General features: G+C 49.5%; 6 protein-coding genes across 6 annotated transcripts; 3 read left to right on the forward strand and 3 right to left on the reverse strand.

The window, feature by feature from the left end:
* Positions 1-7: 7 nt before the first annotated feature.
* Positions 8-832, forward strand: N7508_011083 (Bcboa17; the record flags this gene model as incomplete). The annotated part of the gene is made up of 1 exon (XM_058469143.1): positions 8-832. One exon carries the CDS (start codon positions 8-10, stop codon positions 830-832), a length of 825 nt encoding a protein of 274 aa, XP_058314121.1.
* Positions 833-6,861: 6,029 nt separating this feature from the next.
* N7508_011084 (uncharacterized protein) lies at positions 6,862-7,642 on the reverse strand (the record flags this gene model as incomplete). Its single annotated transcript, XM_058469144.1, has 2 exons — positions 6,862-7,546; positions 7,599-7,642. The coding sequence occupies 2 exons, from the start codon at positions 7,640-7,642 to the stop codon at positions 6,862-6,864; spliced, it is 729 nt and encodes a 242-aa protein (XP_058314122.1).
* A 1,512-nt stretch (positions 7,643-9,154) lies between these two features.
* N7508_011085 (uncharacterized protein) lies at positions 9,155-10,702 on the forward strand (the record flags this gene model as incomplete). Its single annotated transcript, XM_058469145.1, has 1 exon — positions 9,155-10,702. One exon carries the CDS (start codon positions 9,155-9,157, stop codon positions 10,700-10,702), a length of 1,548 nt encoding a protein of 515 aa, XP_058314123.1.
* Positions 10,703-11,359: 657 nt separating this feature from the next.
* On the reverse strand, positions 11,360-14,064 carry N7508_011086 (uncharacterized protein; the record flags this gene model as incomplete). The annotated part of the gene is given in 6 exon segments (XM_058469146.1): positions 11,360-11,788; positions 11,805-12,523; positions 12,619-12,971; positions 13,065-13,387; positions 13,447-13,696; positions 13,751-14,064. The coding sequence occupies 6 exon segments, from the start codon at positions 14,062-14,064 to the stop codon at positions 11,360-11,362; spliced, it is 2,388 nt and encodes a 795-aa protein (XP_058314124.1).
* Positions 14,065-14,971: 907 nt separating this feature from the next.
* Positions 14,972-15,313, reverse strand: N7508_011087 (uncharacterized protein; the record flags this gene model as incomplete). Its single annotated transcript, XM_058469147.1, has 2 exons — positions 14,972-15,148; positions 15,203-15,313. 2 exons carry the CDS (start codon positions 15,311-15,313, stop codon positions 14,972-14,974), a joined length of 288 nt encoding a protein of 95 aa, XP_058314125.1.
* A 3,402-nt stretch (positions 15,314-18,715) lies between these two features.
* On the forward strand, positions 18,716-19,385 carry N7508_011088 (uncharacterized protein; the record flags this gene model as incomplete). The annotated part of the gene is made up of 2 exons (XM_058469148.1): positions 18,716-19,180; positions 19,236-19,385. The coding sequence occupies 2 exons, from the start codon at positions 18,716-18,718 to the stop codon at positions 19,383-19,385; spliced, it is 615 nt and encodes a 204-aa protein (XP_058314126.1).
* Positions 19,386-19,921: the final 536 nt, after the last annotated feature.

Raw genomic sequence — 19,921 nt, forward strand, 5'->3', positions numbered from 1 at the left:
TCTTATCATGGCAAAAATCTGGTTTATCACTGGGTCCTCCCGCGGTCTTGGCCTTGCCATCACCGAAGCTGCTCTCAACAACGGAGACTCTGTTATCGCTACCGCTCGCAAACCGGAACAGCTCGGCCACCTGGTCGAGAAATTTGGCATCGAGCGCGTCCTCCCAGTCGCTCTCGACGTGACCGACAACGACCAAGTCGTCCAAGCCGTCAAGTCCGGATTCGAGAGATTTGGACGAATCGACGTCGTTATCAATAACGCAGGATACGCCAATACTGCCGCCGTCGAAGATATCGATGTCGAGGACTTTTGCGCTCAGGTCAATGCCAATCTCATGGGCGTAGTCTACGTTTCCAAGGCCGTGCTCCCTATCTTGCGTCAGCAGAAGTCAGGCCATATTTTCCAGGTCTCCTCGCTTGGGGGACGTATCGGTGCCCCTGGCCTTTCGGCCTACCAGTGTGCTAAGTGGGCCGTCGGTGGATTCTCCACGGTTTTGTCTCAAGAAGTGGCTCCCTTTGGTATTAAGATCACTGTTCTTGAGCCCGGTGGTATCAGGACCGATTGGGCTGGCTCGTCCATGCAGGTTCCCCCGGTGAGCGAGCCCTACCGGGGAACAGTCGGTGCCTTTGCCGAGTACCTTCGCAAGTCATCTGGAAGCGAGGCGTCTATCCCGAGCAAGATTGCAGATATTGTGCTGAAGCTCTTGGATGAAAAGGAGCCTCCTTTGCGCCTTCTTGTTGGCCCTGATGCAGTTGACTATGCTGGGAAGGCTGCCGAGGCACTCAGTGCATCCGACAAGAAGTGGCGCGAACTTAGCATTTCTTCAGCTTAAGACAAGCTGTTGAAATTAAGGCTGTTCTGAAAAGTTTGCTCTTGTAACGTGTCCGGTGTCGGTTAGAGTATAATCGTGTGGTGTCATTAGGGGTGCGCTCGATTAATGACTTCATAAATATACCATCTGTACCATAATACTGCTAGACAAGAGCTGGTTCAATAGCAACCATATGTATATGCCTGGTGTCATTTCGGTTATGGCTGGAGAAACAAACTGTGGGGTGATCGGTTTTCTGATTCTATTAATGGCCACTAGGTGTTTCGGCAAGTATGGTCCGCCCAATGCCGGGAACTGTAATTACGGTAATTTTGGTGATCTACCGGAAGTACATCAAGAAAAGATGGTGGGGACTTTCCTTGACTGAATTCAGTTTAGCGTGATAGGAGTGGGGCGCTGAGAAAGAAAGCGTGAGTGTCCAAAGGGTAATCTGTTTTCGAATTCTACTGTAGGAAATGGAGCGCAGGGACGACTCACTGACTTGGGGACTGTTTTTTGGGACTGTTTCTTGAGCACTGCGATATAACATTATTGTGTTGTGTGCCGAGCGGGAACTAACACCAGACGGATGGCGGACCCACCCATGGGGGCTCCCGCGCCCCTTGCCACCACAACCACGCGAAGAGGCACAGGGATCGACGCACCGGAAAACCGTACACCAACGACCACGGTCCGCACCAGGAGACATACACGAGTGGAAAGCGAGCAGACCCACGCGGCCCCGGAACCCGTGGAGCTCACCAATACCGGAACCGGCACTGGACGAGTGACAACCAGAGAGATTTGGCAGATCATTGTACGCCTGCAACACACCATTGAAGAACAAACCACGCTCATTCACGCCACCCGGAGCGAACTGAGAGAAGTGAAAGATAACCAGAACGAGCTTCAAACTCAGAATGAGAAGCTACAGGAGGAGATCCTAGCGCTACGGTCGCAGGTAGACGGGCTGAACACACCATCCCCGACACGATCATGGGCGGCCGTTGCAGCCGCCACAGACAACTCGCAACCCCGGGAGACCCGGCGACAAACTGACAAAGACAAGAATTGCGTCCGAATCAGCACTCAGCGATCTGTCACTGAAGCGCTGGGCGCAGAGAATAACGGAGACGCGTTCGGTCGCTACCTCCCCACCCCGGCTGCGAATACCCACATCAGGACGGCACTGTTGAAGACGCCATCTACCCAGGACGCACAGGTTGCAGGGATTGGTACTACCAAGACCGGATATGTGATCCGATTCAAAAACCAGACGTCGGCCGAAATGGCCCGCAACAACACTGAGTGGCTGACCGAGCTGGGCAACGACACTAGATTGGTGAAACCACGTTTCGGAGTAGCTGTCCACCATATCCCGACCTTTGGGTTGGACCTCGAAAACAGGAAAACCGAAGCCATTGAAAAGATCGCAAACGAGAACGACCTCACAGACCACGGCTTCCGAATTGAGGACATTGCCTGGCTGAAGAAAAGAGACAAAGAGTTGGGAACGTTCGCCTCGATGGGAATCTGGTTTGATTCATTAGAGGCAGCAGAGTGGATGCTGAACAATGGCCTGTTGATCGATCAACGGTACATTGGAAGAGTGGAAAAGTGTGAGATCAAAAAGAAACGGTGCTTCCGATGCCAAGGATTCGGCCATCTAGCGTGGTCGTGCAAAGAGACGCCTCGATGCGGCCACTGTGGCGGCCAACATGAGCGAGAAAGATGTCCTCCGGGAATCAGAGCGCGCTGCCTGGAATGCAGCGGGGAACATCCGACTGGAGACTTGCTGTGCCCGACGCCAGCCACGGCACCCCCATCGCAATGTTAGAGAACAACCTCCGAATTCTACAACTAAACACCATGAAATCGAAGGCGGGCATGGAAGCTCTCATCAACGACCATCAAAGCCAGAAACTGGACGTGCTCCTAATCCAGGAACCGTCGATTACTGCCTACCGAACACACGTGAACCACAGCGCGTGGCGACTATACCAACCTACAGTAGAGAGCGATTTGGTTCGATTCCGTAGCCTTATCTATGTCAATCGCAAACTCTCAACCTCCTCTCACCGACAAGTGAGGTGCAATCATCCGGATCTGACGGCGGTCAAGATCTGGACGGCCGACTCCCAGATCCTGATCTTCTCAGTCTACATTCCGCCCGTACCGATGCACACGCCTGATGGGGCATCGGCGGAGGCTACCTTATCGGCAATCCACGACACGATTCAAAACGTCATACGAGACGATAGCAGAACCTTTAGCCTTATTTTGGCCGGGGACTTCAATCGCCACCACCCAGCGTGGGGGAGCAACCACATTCAACCTCGATTCATCGAGGACGCCGGCGAACTGATCAATTTCTTTCATGATCATGGCCTCCAGAGCTGTCTCCCTCGGGGAACTGCGACCTTCTGGTCGTTGAGCCACCCGGGAAGAAATTCTACGATCGACCAGACAGTGACAAACAGACCAGATCTACTCATCAAATGCCATCTCTACCACGACAACTATGGCTCGGACCATCGAGGCACTTATTCAGAATGGTACCTCCAAGCGCGGCGCAACCTCACCACTAAGCCGAGAAAGGCGTACGACCGAGCGGACTGGGAGAAGATCGGAAAGGAGGTCCAGGATCTCTTGGAGCGACCCGGAGAACTAAACTCACCCGAGGCGCTAGACACAGTTGTAGAGAGACTTACGAGAACGACCGCGAATGCAGTCGGCAAACACACACCCGACCTGAGACCTTCCCCGTACTCTAAGCGGTGGTTCACGGCCGACCTTAAAGCCCAACAACATGACGTGAACCGCCTACGACGCAAGTGGCAAGAGAGCTGCGCTGAGATCGGACGAGCAGACCCCCGCACCAAGGCTATGTTCGAGGACATGCGCCAGTCACGGCGGGCATGGACTCGGACCATTGAGAAGGCCAAGACATCCCATTGGAAGCAGTTCCTAGACGAAGCAGGTGAAGGGAAATTATGGAAGGCAGCGACGTACATGAAACCACGAGACTCCTGGGGCTGCGTCCCCGCCCTCAAAGTTGGCGACAGGGAGCTAGTGGACAACGCGGAGAAAGCTCAGGCGTTCATGGGCTCGTTCTTCCCGTCGATGGCGCCTGCACAAGAGGAAGCACCCGCTCACGGCCCTACCGAGATCCGATGGCATCCAATCTCCGAGATTGAAATCTATCGATCGCTCAAGGCTGCTAAAGGCACAACAGCACCAGGCGAAGACGGTCTGCCCACGTTGGTCTGGAAACGTCTCTGGAAATATCTCGGAACCATCATCACTCGGATTTTCACGTCGTCGATTAAACTAGGATACCACCCACAGCGATGGAGAAACGCGCGAATCGTAGTCCTGCGGAAGCCCGGGAAACCAGACTACTCGCTACCGGGAGCGTACCGCCCAATCTCGCTACTTAACACACTCGGAAAATTGCTGGAAGCAGTGATGGCCCGGCGGCTGTCCTTCTTCGCGGAGCATTACGGGCTTCTACCGGATACCCAGTTCGGAGGGCGCCCGGGACGAACAACCGAGCAAGCCCTCCTGATGCTTGCTAACGCAATCGATCGAGCCTGGTATAGGCAGAAGGTCGTCACACTGGTGGCTTTTGACCTGAAGGGAGCTTTCAACGGGGTGAACAAGACAAGCCTGGATGTTCGCCTCCAATCTAAGGGTATCCCCTCGGTGGCGCGAAGGTGGATCGCGAGCTTCATGAGCGGGCGCCAGGCTAGCATTGGGTTCGACGATTATCAAACCGAGGTAGTGCCGCTAGACAATGCCGGGCTCGCGCAAGGCTCTCCGCTGTCACCTATCCTCTTTGCATTCTTCAACTGCGATCTAGTCGACCAGCCGGTCGATTTTCACGGTGGGGCATCCGCCTTCATCGATGACTACTTCCGCTGGCAAGTTGGCTGGAGCGCCGAAGGAAACTTGGCCAAAATCCAGTCCGAAGACATACCCCGGATCGAAGCCTGGGCCGAGAGAACTGGGTCTTGCTTCGCGGCAGAAAAGACCGAACTCATTCACATTACCCGGAAGAGGAAAGAACAGAACCAGGGCCAGCTTATCATGAATGGCAATGTCATCAAGCCATCTACAACGGCCAAGCTCTTAGGGGTAATCTTCGATCATGAGCTTCGATGGAAGGAACACGTACAGCAAGCCGTCAAACGAGCCACCAAGGTCAATATCGCGCTTGGGGGATTGCGACAGCTTCGCCCAGAGCAAATGCGACAGCTTTACGAAGCGTGCGTCACACCAGTTGTGGACTACGCCTCGACCGTCTGGCATGATCCACTTCGAGACAAGACCCATCTACGACATCTCCGTACCGTGCAACGAGCGGCTCTCATCCGCGTCTTATCTGCCTTCCGAACGGTGGCAACAACTGCACTTGACGTAGAAGCACACGTGCTGCCAACTCACCTTCGTCTGCGCTACCGTGCACAAAATACCATCACCAGACTTCATACCCTACCCCAAAAACATCCTATATGGAGCGCCCTACGCCGGGCGCAGAGAAGACGCAACAATCGTGGATCGTTCGCTCGGTTCCCGCTATCAGAAGCCTTGAAAACCATGAACCTGGAGAGACTGCAGGAAATCGAAATGATTGACCCAACCCCGCTACCACCATGGCGAAAAGAAGCTTTCTCAGAAATCGAGATTGAATCGGACAGAGAGATCGCGCTAGAAAGAGCCGAGGTTGCACGGTCAACCGCGGACATCGTGGTGTACTCGGACGCCTCGGGACGAGAAGGTCACCTAGGTGCCGCAGCTACCGTGCTTGATGAATCCCTGGAAACAACCGACAGTATACAAGTTCAGGTCGGACCTATGGAGCGATGGTCGGTTCACGCCGCCGAGCTCATTGGGATCCTGTACGCCATTAACATCATCAACAAGATTGCTCTCCGACACTGGAGAACATCCCATATACGGGTGCGATCTGCCACTATTCTCAGTGACAGCAAGTCGGCCCTGCAAGCAGTTCAGAACCCCGGGAACAAGTCGGGACAACAGATCATCCATGCCATTTTACAAGCAGCGAGGAACACCAAGACTCACGGCACATCGATTCGACTACAGTGGATACCCGGACATTGCGAAATACCTGGGAACGACGCTGCCGATTCACTGGCCAAGGACACAGCTGTACCGGGAAAAACACACCCGTTTTGCTTTCTGCTGTCACGCGAAAGGGCACACATCAGGCAAGGGATCCATGCCCAATGGAAGAAAGAATGGAACGAGTCGAACACCGGCGCCCATCTGCGACAGATCGACGACACACTACCGGCCAAGTACACCAGACGGCTCTACGGCTCTCTGCCTAGAAATCGGGCGTACTTATTAACGCAGTTGCGAACCGGACACTGCTGGTTGTCAACATACGCAAAGGCTTTCCGATTCCGAGACGACGATTTGTGCGTTTGTGGTGAACGGGAAAGCGTTCACCACGTGTTGCTAGATTGTGAACGATTGAGAGAACTGAGGAGGGAGCTGCGATTTAAGGTTGGTGAGGCGTTCAACAGCATATCAACACTTTTAGGAGGACCTGGTGAGGAAGGAAGAGGTAAGATTGATAGTGCTTCGCGGTCCAAAACGGTGGAGGCCGTCTTGGATTTTGCTGAAGCATCGCAACGGTTTCAAAGCCGCGCGCCATGAGGGCAGCATAAATATAATGACGGCACAGAGGCCACGGCAGGCCTCGGCGAGGCTCAAAGTTCGCTTAGGAAGTGGTACACGGTCTATGTACATAGGAAGATATATATAGTAGTTGTAGGCTGTATATCGTTTCGACGAGAGGTCAGCGTAAATGAATTACACACACACACATACTGTATAGTGTATATTTCTCGATGTTATCATGGATTGACTACTCTGATACGGTAGGGCTCTCGGTACATATTGCCAACTTTGGGTTTTCGGCAGCTTGACTTTGCCAGGGGCCTCGTTTCTGAGATGCCAATATTTATGGTCTAAAGGCCCGGATCGGGAAAGCTTTCATCCGTGCGACCGGATTGCTCTCACATGAATACGTCCGAGTTAAGCTCTGATCTTTTTCCGCTGATAGGGTCTTCAAAAGTGGCAGCCCGGAGGGGCTTCACCCTATGTAGGACAAGCCTAGTCTCTTGGAGAATGTCAGCTCCGAAAGAAGGGTAGGCGTCAATCTCTTTGCTGAACTTGTGATCTGGGCTTCGAAGGAAGCCTTCAACAAATGCTGCAGCCAAAACACTTCGGACGGGATGCTCTCGAGGCAACAAGGTTGCTGAGGCAATATGATCATGTGTGAGATAGTACGTGTTGCTATCAACATGTCGCCAATAATTGTGGCTCTGTGGATGAGGGTTGGATTTCAAGATGTTCTTGATGTATTGGGCCATTGTAGTTTCCAAGCTAACAATATCGTACTTGTCTGCAAGCCTTGCGAGCTCCAGTGCGGCCGAAATATGCTCTCCTGGGTCTTCTATCTCAAACCTGACAGTGTGTCGGTAAAGCCATTGAAAGAGTGCTTCAAGGCTACGCACCGAGACATCGTCATCGGTCTCTTCTAGAGTGGCTGTCTGCTGCTGTGACTCTAGAAATTTACCGTTGAACATATTTGAGAAGACCGGCGATTCCGCGCAGAGAAGGCTTTTGGAAATTATATATTCCTTGTTGCTAGGCTGTACTCGAAGTTTGACAGAAGGGCCTTGATAGAGTGGAAGGATACTAGAGGATAAAGTGGTCAGATTACTACTTGCCAAAGACGTCTCGTACTTACTTGGCTACGAAGTGCTCAGCACTTGCGTCGGATGCGTTGGTCATTATTTTGAAATGAGGAGTTCACCTGCTGATATAAAATGTAGAACAATATGGAGATGGCAAGCACTAGATAGGCCAATGGTGAGAATGTCGTATCTGCTCATGAGTACACATACGTAACTCTAGAGCGTGCAATAATGCTGTGGCAGACAGAAAGAGGGGAACAAAGCAAAACGCACTAGCATTGTACAGCCGATTTCGTGTAAAATACACCCAGTGGTGTCTTACAACTGTATTGTAAGATACACCTACCAGTCCAGCAAGCGGTCTGAAAAGCTGAGCCTTACCGCCTGTCCAATCAGAACTTACGAATATCGGATCTCTTATCCGGGAATCAAGTCGCAAGAGTGCGGAGATATAACTGAATTCGAATACTACTGTATCCTTGTAGTGAAGGAAGTCCAATTGTTCATGGCCTTCATACTCAATCAACAAGGCTGCCGGACACCGGTAGCACCAAACAAACATGTGACTACGTGTCAAGTCCAGATGTTCCTTTGCAGATAATAAGCGGAGTTCAAAATGCATCAACCAAACTTTTGACTCACATAATTTACCCTCATGCATGCCACATCGTCATGTTGGGCACTTCTGACCGTTGCTTCAGACTGTGGTGTATCAAGGACAAATCCACTTGAGTTATCGTCCTCGTAGGGGCCTTCTAATAAATCTTTGGAATCTGAAATCCCTGACCCAATAGCCTCACTTGATTGAATAGGGTATTCAACTTCAGCTTCGATGGCCTCAGGTGATTCAACATTGTTTTCAACATGCTCTGGCCCGGGTTCGGGTTCGGGTGCGAAGCTGGTAGATGGTTTTGCCTTGCGCGAAAGGCACTTTGAACAAGTATTTTTCTTTCCTCCCATGATTTCAATAACTGAAGAGGGTGGGTATATCTTCACTGAATTGAAGTGTAAGAATCTGCGGAGGTTGATTATTTTATTCTCCAAGGGCTACAACTCTGTTCACTGTATCGATTACGACACTACTTGATGCCTAACCAATTAACAATTGGCATGAAGCAGACTTTCGGGGAATTACTCTGTTTAAAGTATAACATTTGGTCCTTTGCATCATTAACTTAGTCCTAAGTCATAATAATTATCCACTGCAGAGTTCCGACCAGGGTGGATACATGCGCGATGTTTGAGTTACTCACCGCAAGCATCCACATGTAAGCGTGATAGGACTAGACCTCGACAGAAGTCGCGATTTCCCAGGCCTGGTTCACGTGAATCTACTATAGGGTTTGAATATCAGTGTACGGTTGGGAACCGACCCAGAGCAACGACGTCATTCAATATTATTGGTGGCGATCAGTGGGCTGGGTGGAGATTCAGGACTCCCAAGTCAAAATAGGAAGGCGGGGTCACCCAGCTGACCTCAGCCAGCTGGCAAATATCACGCTTTCACAATGCCATTAAAGATTGGTTTCAATATAAGAGACGTACCTTCGGAGACCTCCGAGAGTAGACTTCTGTTTTGCAATTCTTAGTCGCTCTTCGTTCCAAAAGCATGGCTGGACAGTTCACCAGTCTTGTTAATTCAATCGGAGGATTGAGTCTCACTGATAGGACGACTGAATTGATTGGATCAGCCTCTAATTTCCCAAGACTAACTCAGCAAGCTCTGGTGGAGGCTATTCGGATACTGATACAGTCCTGCGAAGCTACTTTAGCACACGCGGAGCGGGTCCAGACCTTAGTTGAGAGTACACATACTCCAAGCGACCAGGGCATTGTGGAACTGAGCTCCCTGAGAAGAAGAGTCACCGATCTTGCTGGTATCACAGAAACGTTCAACGATGCAACCGAGCGCTATATCATAGCTTACATCACATCGCTTGCTAGTCCAAGGACACTGGTGCAGAAAATGCTGTCGCATTTTTCTAACGAATTGAGGAGCATCGCTCGCGATGTTCTTAATAGCACCAGCGATGATAAGAACGTTCTGCGGGAGACTTTAGAGATGTGCTACGGTCAGACTCTTTATGCTTCTGGGACTCTGCACTCCGATAACTACTTTATTCCACTGGGTGAAGCTGATCTTGGATGGCCCTACGATCCCGACTTCGAGAGCGAGGACTACTACGAGCATGAAGATCGCATAGTCATGGACGATGGCTATGCCGAGGCCTTTCGTGTGCGCTGCGAACGCAAATCCGAGAAGGAACGGCAGCAAAGGGAACAATGGACCGAGTTTTGGGTTCAGGCGCTGAGTAAATGTCCCGACGGACCCACACTATTCTATTCGCCAGCAAGTTATCTTCCTTATTATCAATTTGCAGATGTCCCGCGATATTTGTTTAGAGCGTTCGACTATGAAAGCTCTGGCAGAAGCGACCACTATGTCGTAGCTTCCGCTGAGAGCATTTCCGCAACATCATGTCGCAGCAGAGACGATCTCCTCTCAAGGACGGCAAAGGAAATCACACGAATGCTTTATGGTCACCTTACTAAATCATGTTTTGGTGGGGAAGCTACCGACAACCTAGTGTCGTGGAGTAGTTCTCTACTGTTTGTGATGCAATATGCGATTTGGAGATGCCATCAACGTCACCGTGACCCCGCTGAGATCGAAATATGCATGGTCGACACAAGAAAGTTTCCTCGCGGGCAGTTCGTTCGGGACATGTCATTGCTTCGGGCTTATCGTGAAGCTCCAGAAGTCGAGAAAAAAATGCGGAGCTTTTTCAATTTTCGTCTAGAGAACGCATATTATGACAATGGAGAGTATCTGTCACAGGGGGTTTTGCATCATATTGGGAGGTCTAGTGTGGTATCTCTAGCACAGCTCATCCAGGCGGGGTTACATGATCTTTATCCTCAATTTGCGGATCCCGCTGCGATGGATTCGTGGACAAAACGTGTTGGGTTTCTTCGTTCAGAATGGTCTATTGAGCATACAACAACCCAGCTCGACATACAAAAAGCGATTGAAATGGCCAGAACATGCTTCAAAAGTTTCGATGCGCCCGATGTAGCGTTGCTGCTATTATCATTCAAAAACCGCAAGCTTCGCGTCCCAGCGACAAAAGGTACGTTTCTTAAAATTTCTAGGTAGCAATTGCTAAGCGAAGCTTCCCAAAGTAAAAGAGCGTCAAAGGTACTCCAATGACTGCGGTCCAGATGAGGTTCAACGATACATGACCATCGCAGAAACAATGGTGTCAAAAGACCGAGACGGTTGGGTTGCTTTGAGATGGTTAACGTCCGACAGTCAGCTTCTTGAAAATGTTTTTGAATGCTCATAGTGAAATTCATTATTCGACGAGCGTTAATGTACAGTAGCACTCAAATTTGCAGCCCACTAGAGCAGACAGGGCAAAGGAACCCTGAGTGCCGCTCGTAGGTTGATAAAGGTTCTAGAGTACTATAAATCACACATGCCTCCAAGGCGAAGGTATGTACAGTAGTGTTTCAATAGCCTACTGAGTGAAGTTCTGAGCTCCGTGATTGGCAGGGACACTTTGATGGAGTATATGGAGATCCAAATGCTCGCCGTGGTAAGAAGATTCGGCGCAGGGAATGCTATAACTTGTCGATCGTGGTATTGCTCTGATTTTATTACTATGACTCGTTATTAGACATTTTGGCTACGAGTGGTCATCAACGCATTTCCTCAAAATCAAGAATTGCGCAATCTGATGTTTGCATATTGTACATGCTTGACCTCGCTTTGTGGGACACATTTAAGAGAGAAACAAGAAACATCGAATATTCAAGGAAGGGCTAGGCCAAGAGCTGGTAAAGGTAGGCAGGAGACAGTTCCATGCATTCTTTGCGCATGGTTCAGGAGTCCCGATTTTGACATCAGCTTTTCCCCGCAAATGTTGCACTCGCAGTGCATGTCATTCGGGAATGGCTTGATATGTTTGTTGACGAAGTGTCGGCTGAGGGACCCGGGGTTCTTGTACATTTTCAGGCGTTCGCGTTCTGGCAGTCTGGTATTACCAAGACAAATAAAGCAGATCGTTGGTCTCTCTCCTGGACATTTGACGCAAACAGAAGCGATCGCTTGAGAGAAAGTATCGCCACTCTCATCTGAGGAGATAGACTTCTGCCTCTTAGGTAGGGGGGGCAGCAGGTGGCAAATCGGCAGTATCGGCGGTGCGTTTTTGCGGGACACGAGGCCGCGAGGGAGCACCCTCTTCCGCATCACAGACCGCAATCACTGCATTGATTGCAGCAATTCGACGCTCATATTCTTTCTCGACTGTTGTACCCGGCAGAGTCAGAACACTGTCGATAAGTGTCATATGCTGCGGTGTCATATAGCCGGTACGCTGCAACGCCCCCATAACTTCTTCGTCAACAACTTTTCCGGAAAGTTGCCGCTCACTGTCGATCACCGGCTGCTCATTTTTGTACCGCTCCAGATTTTCACGAACCAATCGGTGCTTTTGCCATCCCTTCTCGTTTCGTAATTGCTTCACTGCGCGATCATACTGCTCGTCTGCATGATCAAATTTCTGGCGTAGCTTTTTGACACCTTTCTCTTGAGCCTTCCACCGCTTGCGGATTATTCGGGAATGAGCGCCACTCTGCGGTGGGTTATCGCCGAACTCCTGCTGTAGTGTAGCCTGGGCATCTTCATAGGCGCGCTTCTTAGCGTCTCGAATCCGCTTTCTCGCCTGCTTCCTGTCTTCCAGGGTACACACGCGGGGAATATCATTGATACAGCTTGAATCCTCAAGCCGATAGGGTCTGCGAGGATCAATCGACCGACTCATCGAGCAGGCAAACCGCATAAGCTGTTTCTGAGCGGGCATGCCCCGTACAATTGCCTGGGCATCTACGTGGATACCCACACTGTAGTGCCGGACAAAAGTATCAATGCTGGCGTGCTGCAGCATCACGTTCTGCAGTTCATTCGATACATCCGCTGGCAGAGAAGAACGCATTAGCCAAAAGGTCATATATGCACAATGCGTCACTCACGACTATCGTTGAACGCTTTTGCTGCGCCTTATCGGAGACAATATGGCTTCGCGACTTCCGCGAAGCCAGTAATCTCACCACCTCGTTTCATTCTGTAACGCAGCCATGACCCAGTAAGTTCCTTTTCTAGTGCGATTCGAATGCCATCAGCTTCTCGTAATGCTTGGCAAAACATATGCTGATCGAGAATTTCGTCCTTCAGCTTTAATTCCTGCTCACCAAGTCCATCTAGGATCCGAAGACGGTACAATTTCTCAGGACAGTCCATCACAGGACCATCTTTGGATAGACTTTTAAATGCGCCAATTCTAAATAGCATGCCTAGCAGGAAAACATGAGGACTGAGGACCAACGTGGGATCAAAGATGATTTCCGGAATCGGGAACGTGTTTCTGATTGAAAATGATAAGCAAAAGGGTGCTGAGAAGCATGTGACTGAAGGAAAGGCAAGCGTAAGGAATGGCTTAGTAAGGGAATATTCTTACGACTCTTTTTCGCCAAGAAATGTTTTTGTGAATTCCGGTCTCAAGTAGATAAAAAATCGAGGACGTCCTCCATTCGGATCCCGAACTAATGTCAACTTGAGATCCTGGAAGCGAAGTTTCAGTAGCGCCCCGGGACGGCTACCGGTGATGGCGGCCAGCTGGCAGAAAAGGAGGAGTTGTATCCGGTACCAGCCACAAGGAAAAGTCATCTCTGTCGTGGACAGGATTACTCGGGCAAACTCGGCCACATCCTCGACATACATGGTCGCTTTCGGTCGACCTTTAAGGGAAAGTTTCTTTTCTGTGGCAACTATCGCGAGCACCTATAGAATGTCAGTCCCGTACAATCCATGCCGATATCGATACTCAATCGGGATCTCACATCGCGGATCTTAACTTGGATATCTTTGCTGAGCTCATGTCCAACCTCGGCCTTATAGATCAGATGCCACCACTTCCAGAATAAGTCGAGCGAGCTTTTAGTCTTCACTCCTGGGGTGCGACGTCCATCCTTTCCACGTCGCTGGTCACACCGCCAGGAGAAGAGAGCCTTGAGAAAGCGAACCGTCTCCTCCGTATCAGAGAGCCAGGACAAACATTCCACCGGACCGCGCTTTGTGCCATTACAGAACCTAGAACAATCAGTGAACCCAGAAATAGAAGCGGGATGTTCAATGATGTCTCACCTATCCCAAAAATCTTGCGTCTCATCCAATCTCTCCTGAGTCTTCGGGCTGTAGCGTTTCTGTCGGAGATGGGAGACATCAAGAGACTCGGCCTCCTGGAGATAGTATTCTGGTGGAAGTTGCTCCTCTTCATCTTCCGAAGCCAGCTCATCTTCGGACTCATCTTCAGACTCGGATTCAGATTCGCTGCTCGAGTCGAAGACGCTAGGTGCGGTGGAGGAATCAGAGTCGGAAGCGTTGTTCGAGAAGATCTCAGGCAGGCGTGAGCTAGTGTCGCTCTCACCGTCAGACAGAGCAGGCCACGGAGAAGGCATGGCAGCGGAACACAGTATGGGATTGAAGAGGGGCAGCGAAGACGAATAGGAGCATGAGAGAATGGTCGTGAGTGATATTATTCCACTTTGAGCAAGTCACCCGTTGGAAACCCAGACCTGAGGCTGGAGGAGTTGCTGGAGAGCGAGGGAGGACTGTCGGTCGGGAGCCATGGTGGTCGATATTTATGGAAACTCAGGGAAGCAGAACGGTCAACGGAGGAGCCATTTCTGGCTCCCCTCCGCCAGGAGGGTGACTGAGGGTGAACGAGGATGGGGCCCTGCGGCGGCTGCGGCACGAATGGACATCGGTCGATCAATGGGCCCAGGCACCAGGCACGGCCAACCCGAAGCACAGGTGGCAGTAAATGGGTTTGTCCGTGGGCTTTGGTCCACGTGACGCCAAGACCGACCACGGTGAGCGAGCGGCCTAAAACGGCGTCAAAAGCGGCCGTTTCTGGCCTCCCATTCACCGTGTCATCCTTAATTGTAGTTTGAATTGTGGAATTCTTAGGATTAGTCACTCACCAAGTCGCAATGAATGATTGTCGAGCTTTTCTTCACTTGTAAGGCTAAGCTTTCTCGTTCTCTGGCAGCCGCAGCGAAATTAGCGACGAATATAGGGTCTCTGAGCCAGTGCTGCAAAGGATAATATGGTCTTGCATTGTATAGGATATGTTCATAGTCTGGTTTTGACCCACGCTAAACTAGCACTTCCCACAGTCATCGCAGCACCCCTCAATTGTGCAGCTCCATTGACGATCACGAGGCCACTTCCTCCTGCACCAGAGCTCTGTCCTATGGCCATCGCGCTCCCCGCTGCAATATTTCCCATCAAACCATGAGCGGCTGCTGCTGCGGAACTTAGACATGAATGGTTATTCGAGCTTCGGGGCGCGGGAAACAAGAATTAGTATGTTAATTCCTGCGACTTTGCACATGCCTGCGTGAATTCGCCGGTTGTGAATCCCATACTCGATAGAACTGGGGCCGTTGCGAGGCTGGGAGCAGCGAAAACCACTGCACCGCTAGCGCCCACGACCACACATGCGGCTAGAACAGGGTTCTGAGTGGTCCATCCTGCCGCCTATTATAGTTTAGCATAGAGAAACTCTCTATAGGTAAGGAATTGTATATTAACCTGAACAGTCACGTTAACGGATTTTTCGAGGGCGGGCTTTCCATAAGCAACGGGCGAGCTTTCCGCCCTCCAGCCCTGCTTGGAGAATTCCAGTGCCTCCGGAGATGACATCCCCGGGTAATTGATTTAGAATGAGCATAGCCAGGTGGGTGCACTATTCACTTCCAGCGATTAAATTCTGCAATCCACGAGAGAGAATTATAATATTGGAAAAAAAAAAAACACTGAGTACATAAATGGAAATAGGAATCATGGAAGAAGTGAAAGCTGAGGGCGATTTTCCAGGTGCAAGGAGCCTATCTCCTTGGGCCTAATATCCCCCAGCCACAGGACTCTACATTTCAACTTTAAGCAGGAGTTGATAAGAGAGTCACGAATATAAATTTGTAAGCACTTGTTCCCATAAATAGAAAGTCTAGCGACAGATTGGAGTGGTGAACATTTCTGTGGCGCACTTTATGTTACAATTACTCCAGCTTAATCACATTCCTGGCATTTCGGAATTAACCGGCCCCTCTTTTTCTTTTACAATTGGACGGGGTAGCTAACCTGGTCAGTCAATTCCCATGCAAACAATTAATTTTTACAGTTGTTCAACCGGCCTTGGCCCCACAATTTGGTTCATAAGTTGAGATCTTAGAATTGTGTTGGTGTGCAAAACGAGTAACTACAAACAACTGTTTACTTCAAACCCCGGCTGAGCATATTGTTCATTTCACCAAATCTACGCTCCATGTTACGCCAACCATACAATGAGGTATAGGGCATGTGGAGGAGGTGCCTATGCACCACCGGAGCTGTCTGTTGATTCATCACCTCGCTTACCTGCTTGCATAAGCAGGGGGGAATCCCCTAAGAAATGAGGGGCTGGATCCTCTTAGGAGGACCAGCGATTAGTCTGAATATCATCTTACCCATATCAGGCACATCTCACATTCCTTACTCGTATCCAAATCGTATCAGGACACCCCCAGGGGGCTGTCCTAACACTCCATTCTCCCTGCCATCACTTAATTGCCTGTTTATTACTATAGTTCTCTCAACTAACTAGTTGCTCCATGCAATAAAATTGTGTAATTGACTTAACCAGCTCTCCGCATTTTCCATACCAAAAATTATATTTTCTGACTTCCCAGCCACTTTCTTGACCAGAGCAGTAGCTAGCCCTGCTTTTGTGTTTTTATTCATTTATCTCCGGCTTTCTTGATTGACGAACAAAGCCCTTGCACGAATTTGTTGTGTTTAATTTGATTTGCAGAGATATCGGCAGCTTGAACGTCCAGTATGGAAACACTTTGGCCCGGTCCGTCACAAAAGCAATAGTACACATTTAATAAACGGTACATGTCCTGATAGGTCACCCCCTCAAATATGCCGGGCCTGAGGATGAGTGGGCAACGTAGAGAATGAACGCGTTAGTATCGTTTCTTAAACTTGTCTCTGTCGAATCCTATGGTTCTTTAAAGCATTTTATATCATACTCTATGTATCATCAACAGGGCTGCCCGTGTCAAAATATGTAAATCTACTTATGGTTGGGCTTCCTTTGATCCTGCGCTTCCGCAACGGCGCTAACGATTGGCCTGATTTGATATCTTGAGTCTGTGGGAGTTTGTAGTAGATATTTGGCATTGTGGCAGGCGACTGGGTGACTGGGTACGTGCATGGGGATCTTCTAATTGGGCTGTCAGTAAGGTTGCCTACAAGTCCCAACGTAGTACAGATAATTTACTTCTGACGGTGAAATTTGTTACTGCCCTTGAATTATTGCTATAAAAATACGCGCCTCCTTCTAGTCTTCAGTGCCTTCTTCAGCATGCTTGCATGGTTCGTCTCTTTCTTGGTCAATATCTAGAGTGCTCGTATAATTCTAATTTCCGAGGTCAAGCCATCCCTTCGCTATGGAAGAAATTTTTGAGCTCGAATCGTTCCTACGACATTGGCGTGAGGAAACCCCCCGTCGGTCAAATTCCGAGAGGTCTCCTGCAGCGGTTGCCCAACCTCCGGCTAAGAAAAAAAAGCCTATCGCGACATTTTCTATGTATCAATCTCTTCACGGTGAGGTATCTGATTTGCTTGCCGCTGCAGATCTTCATTTCAAATTCTGCGAGGATGATGATGAGACGAATTGCACTCGAGTGCGTAACACAAACATCATGGGCCGTTTCGTGTGCCACAATAGAGCATGCCGCTCTAACGGATGGCCGAGCAACATGATCGCAACCAGGATACGCCTATACCCTGGGCACAAATACAATGCGAGGGTATACCACCAACGCTGCAAAGTTTGCAGCTGGCTTAGTCGACCGGTGTTGGATCAGTCATATGCCGAGAGAATCGTTTACTGGATTAAACGATGGAGCGGGGTCCCGGTAGACAGACCTCCGATACCTCACGAAAGTAGAGGTCCCCATAACCGTCAACTCTGTGAAGGCTGTAAAGCTGGACACTGCTCTCAATCAGGGGACGACTGGGTTACTCGATTAGACAGGTTTGACCATCCCAGACAACAAAAATAGCTTGCTTACTAATGGATTCTCAGATTGACTCTGTAACTAGCGAGTCGAAGATTTATTGCTGATTCAAGTTAAGCAAACAAAGAAGCGGTAATATTATCACGATAATCCAGGCTCGTAGAGCCACACAGAAAATGGGTTATAAAGAAGACCGTTGGATGGCGCTATCTATGATTCTTCCTGGTATGGGACACCGTTTTGGAGAACGCGTGGGGCACCAAAGCTTTGAGGTCCCATGGATCACAAAAGCTCCCATTTTTTCCTCCTGGATATGTTATGCCGGTAGATATTACTGATAGGCTACTCCTATCTCGAAATTGGTTCAATGCAAATGTCCGATTATTGAGATAAGAAAATCTATAGAATGGTCTAGAACACAACTTCAGCGCAATCTTGCGGGGCAATAAGGCACTCATTCCGGTCTAAGGTTTTGTAGAAATTGATTTGTGTTGGGGAATCTCAGCTCGTATCCAAATACCCACTTAACCAATATTGATAATCTTGGACATCAAATAAAGTCTATATCCATACAGTACATGCCTCATCTTGCGTAAAAGGATTTTAGGGGTTGACATAAATTTCAATGTGCGGTACAGTAAAGAGACATGTTTTCTGGCTGTAGCCCCTAAAAGTCCACGAATGTTATGAAACAGATGGGCCCCTCGCCATTGGCCCGTTGTTAGCTTCATTCTACAAGTAGGTCAACGTATCTCCAACGTACAGGAAGATGCTTTGATCTTTCTATTGCATTAGTGAAGTAGATAATTGAAATTCTGAGCTTTTTTACTACCGAGTGGGATAAAATTTTTGATTGCTTGTTTCGGTCACCAAGACAAGTACCTACCGAGCGGGAATTGATTGGTCCATAGCTGCACCAAGGGGTCAAGTTGCGGTGAATGTTTGGGCCGTTTCTTCTAGTACACACCAACATTGTATTCTAACAACCTCCATTGCTTTATACTGAGATCACCTACCATATACCATTCAAATCGCCACGATGGATTGTATTCTAGAGGTGGATCAGTTTACAGCCGAGCTGATTGTCCAGATACAACTCGAAGACGCCTTCTTTTATTCAGAAACCTCCAAAGGGAAATCTCGAGATCCTACAGACGAAGAATTGGCTTTCCAATTACAGAAGGAGCAGTTGGAAGCAGTCTCACACACTCTCAAGGATAGGCGAATGGCCATGAGCTTTGCAGCAGCGGTTCAAGCTGATGGTCGCATCCTGGCTGAGACTCAGGTGGAAGAAGGGAGCGCGTCCAAAGACCGAATTATTGCGCGTCAATGGATGGATGATGAACATCTTATGCCACCCGATGATATTGAGCCAGACACAGCGGGTTTGGATGACGAGACTCTGGCGAAACTTCAGATCTTGTATGTATCCGGTTTGGAAGAGTACCACAGCATGGAGGATGGGGACACAACCGGCACTGAAACTGAACACGCCGAATCATCTGTTTGGGCAGCTCGACGATCCCGTCAATCAAAATTACGAATTGCTCAATGTGTAGCTTGTGGAGATGATACAGAATTTTTCAACGTGGCGCGTGTCCCCTGTCAACATGAGTATTGTCGTTCTTGTTTGGAAGCTCTATTCAAAGCTTCAACAACAGACGAGTCGCTATTCCCTCCAAGGTGCTGCCGACAACCCATCAATTTGAGCACGGCTCGTATATTTCTCAAGTCTGATCTCGTCCAGCTGTACAAGAAAAAGAAGGTTGAGTTTGAAACGGCAAACAGAACGTACTGCTACTCCACTGGGTGTTCTTCCTTCATTGAGCAATCCCATATCGATGGTGAAGTAGCCACATGTCCGGATTGCCAGCACACGACTTGTACAAATTGCAAAGGGCGAGCACATACAGGCGATTGTCCAAATGACTCTGCTATGCAGCAACTGTTACTAGCCGCACAAGAAAATGGATGGCAACGCTGTTTTTCGTGCTGGCGACTAGTGGAACTGGATCATGGTTGTAATCATATGACGTCTGTGTCCCTATTTTCCTCTCACCACTCTGGTTTCTGACATTGAATGATAATAGCTGCCGCTGTGGTGCCCAATTCTGTTACAATTGTGGGGCGCAGTGGAAAAGTTGTGGATGTGAACAATGGAACGAACATCGTCTCCTTGCGCGTGCATACCAAATCGTCGATCGAGAAGAGGGTCATCCGCTTGTTGCCACTCCCCCGCTAAATA

The sequence above is a fragment of the Penicillium antarcticum genome (assembly GCF_028974205.1).
Source record: "Penicillium antarcticum strain IBT 31339 chromosome Unknown utg000010l_segment0_segment0, whole genome shotgun sequence".
NCBI lineage: Eukaryota > Fungi > Ascomycota > Eurotiomycetes > Eurotiales > Aspergillaceae > Penicillium > Penicillium antarcticum.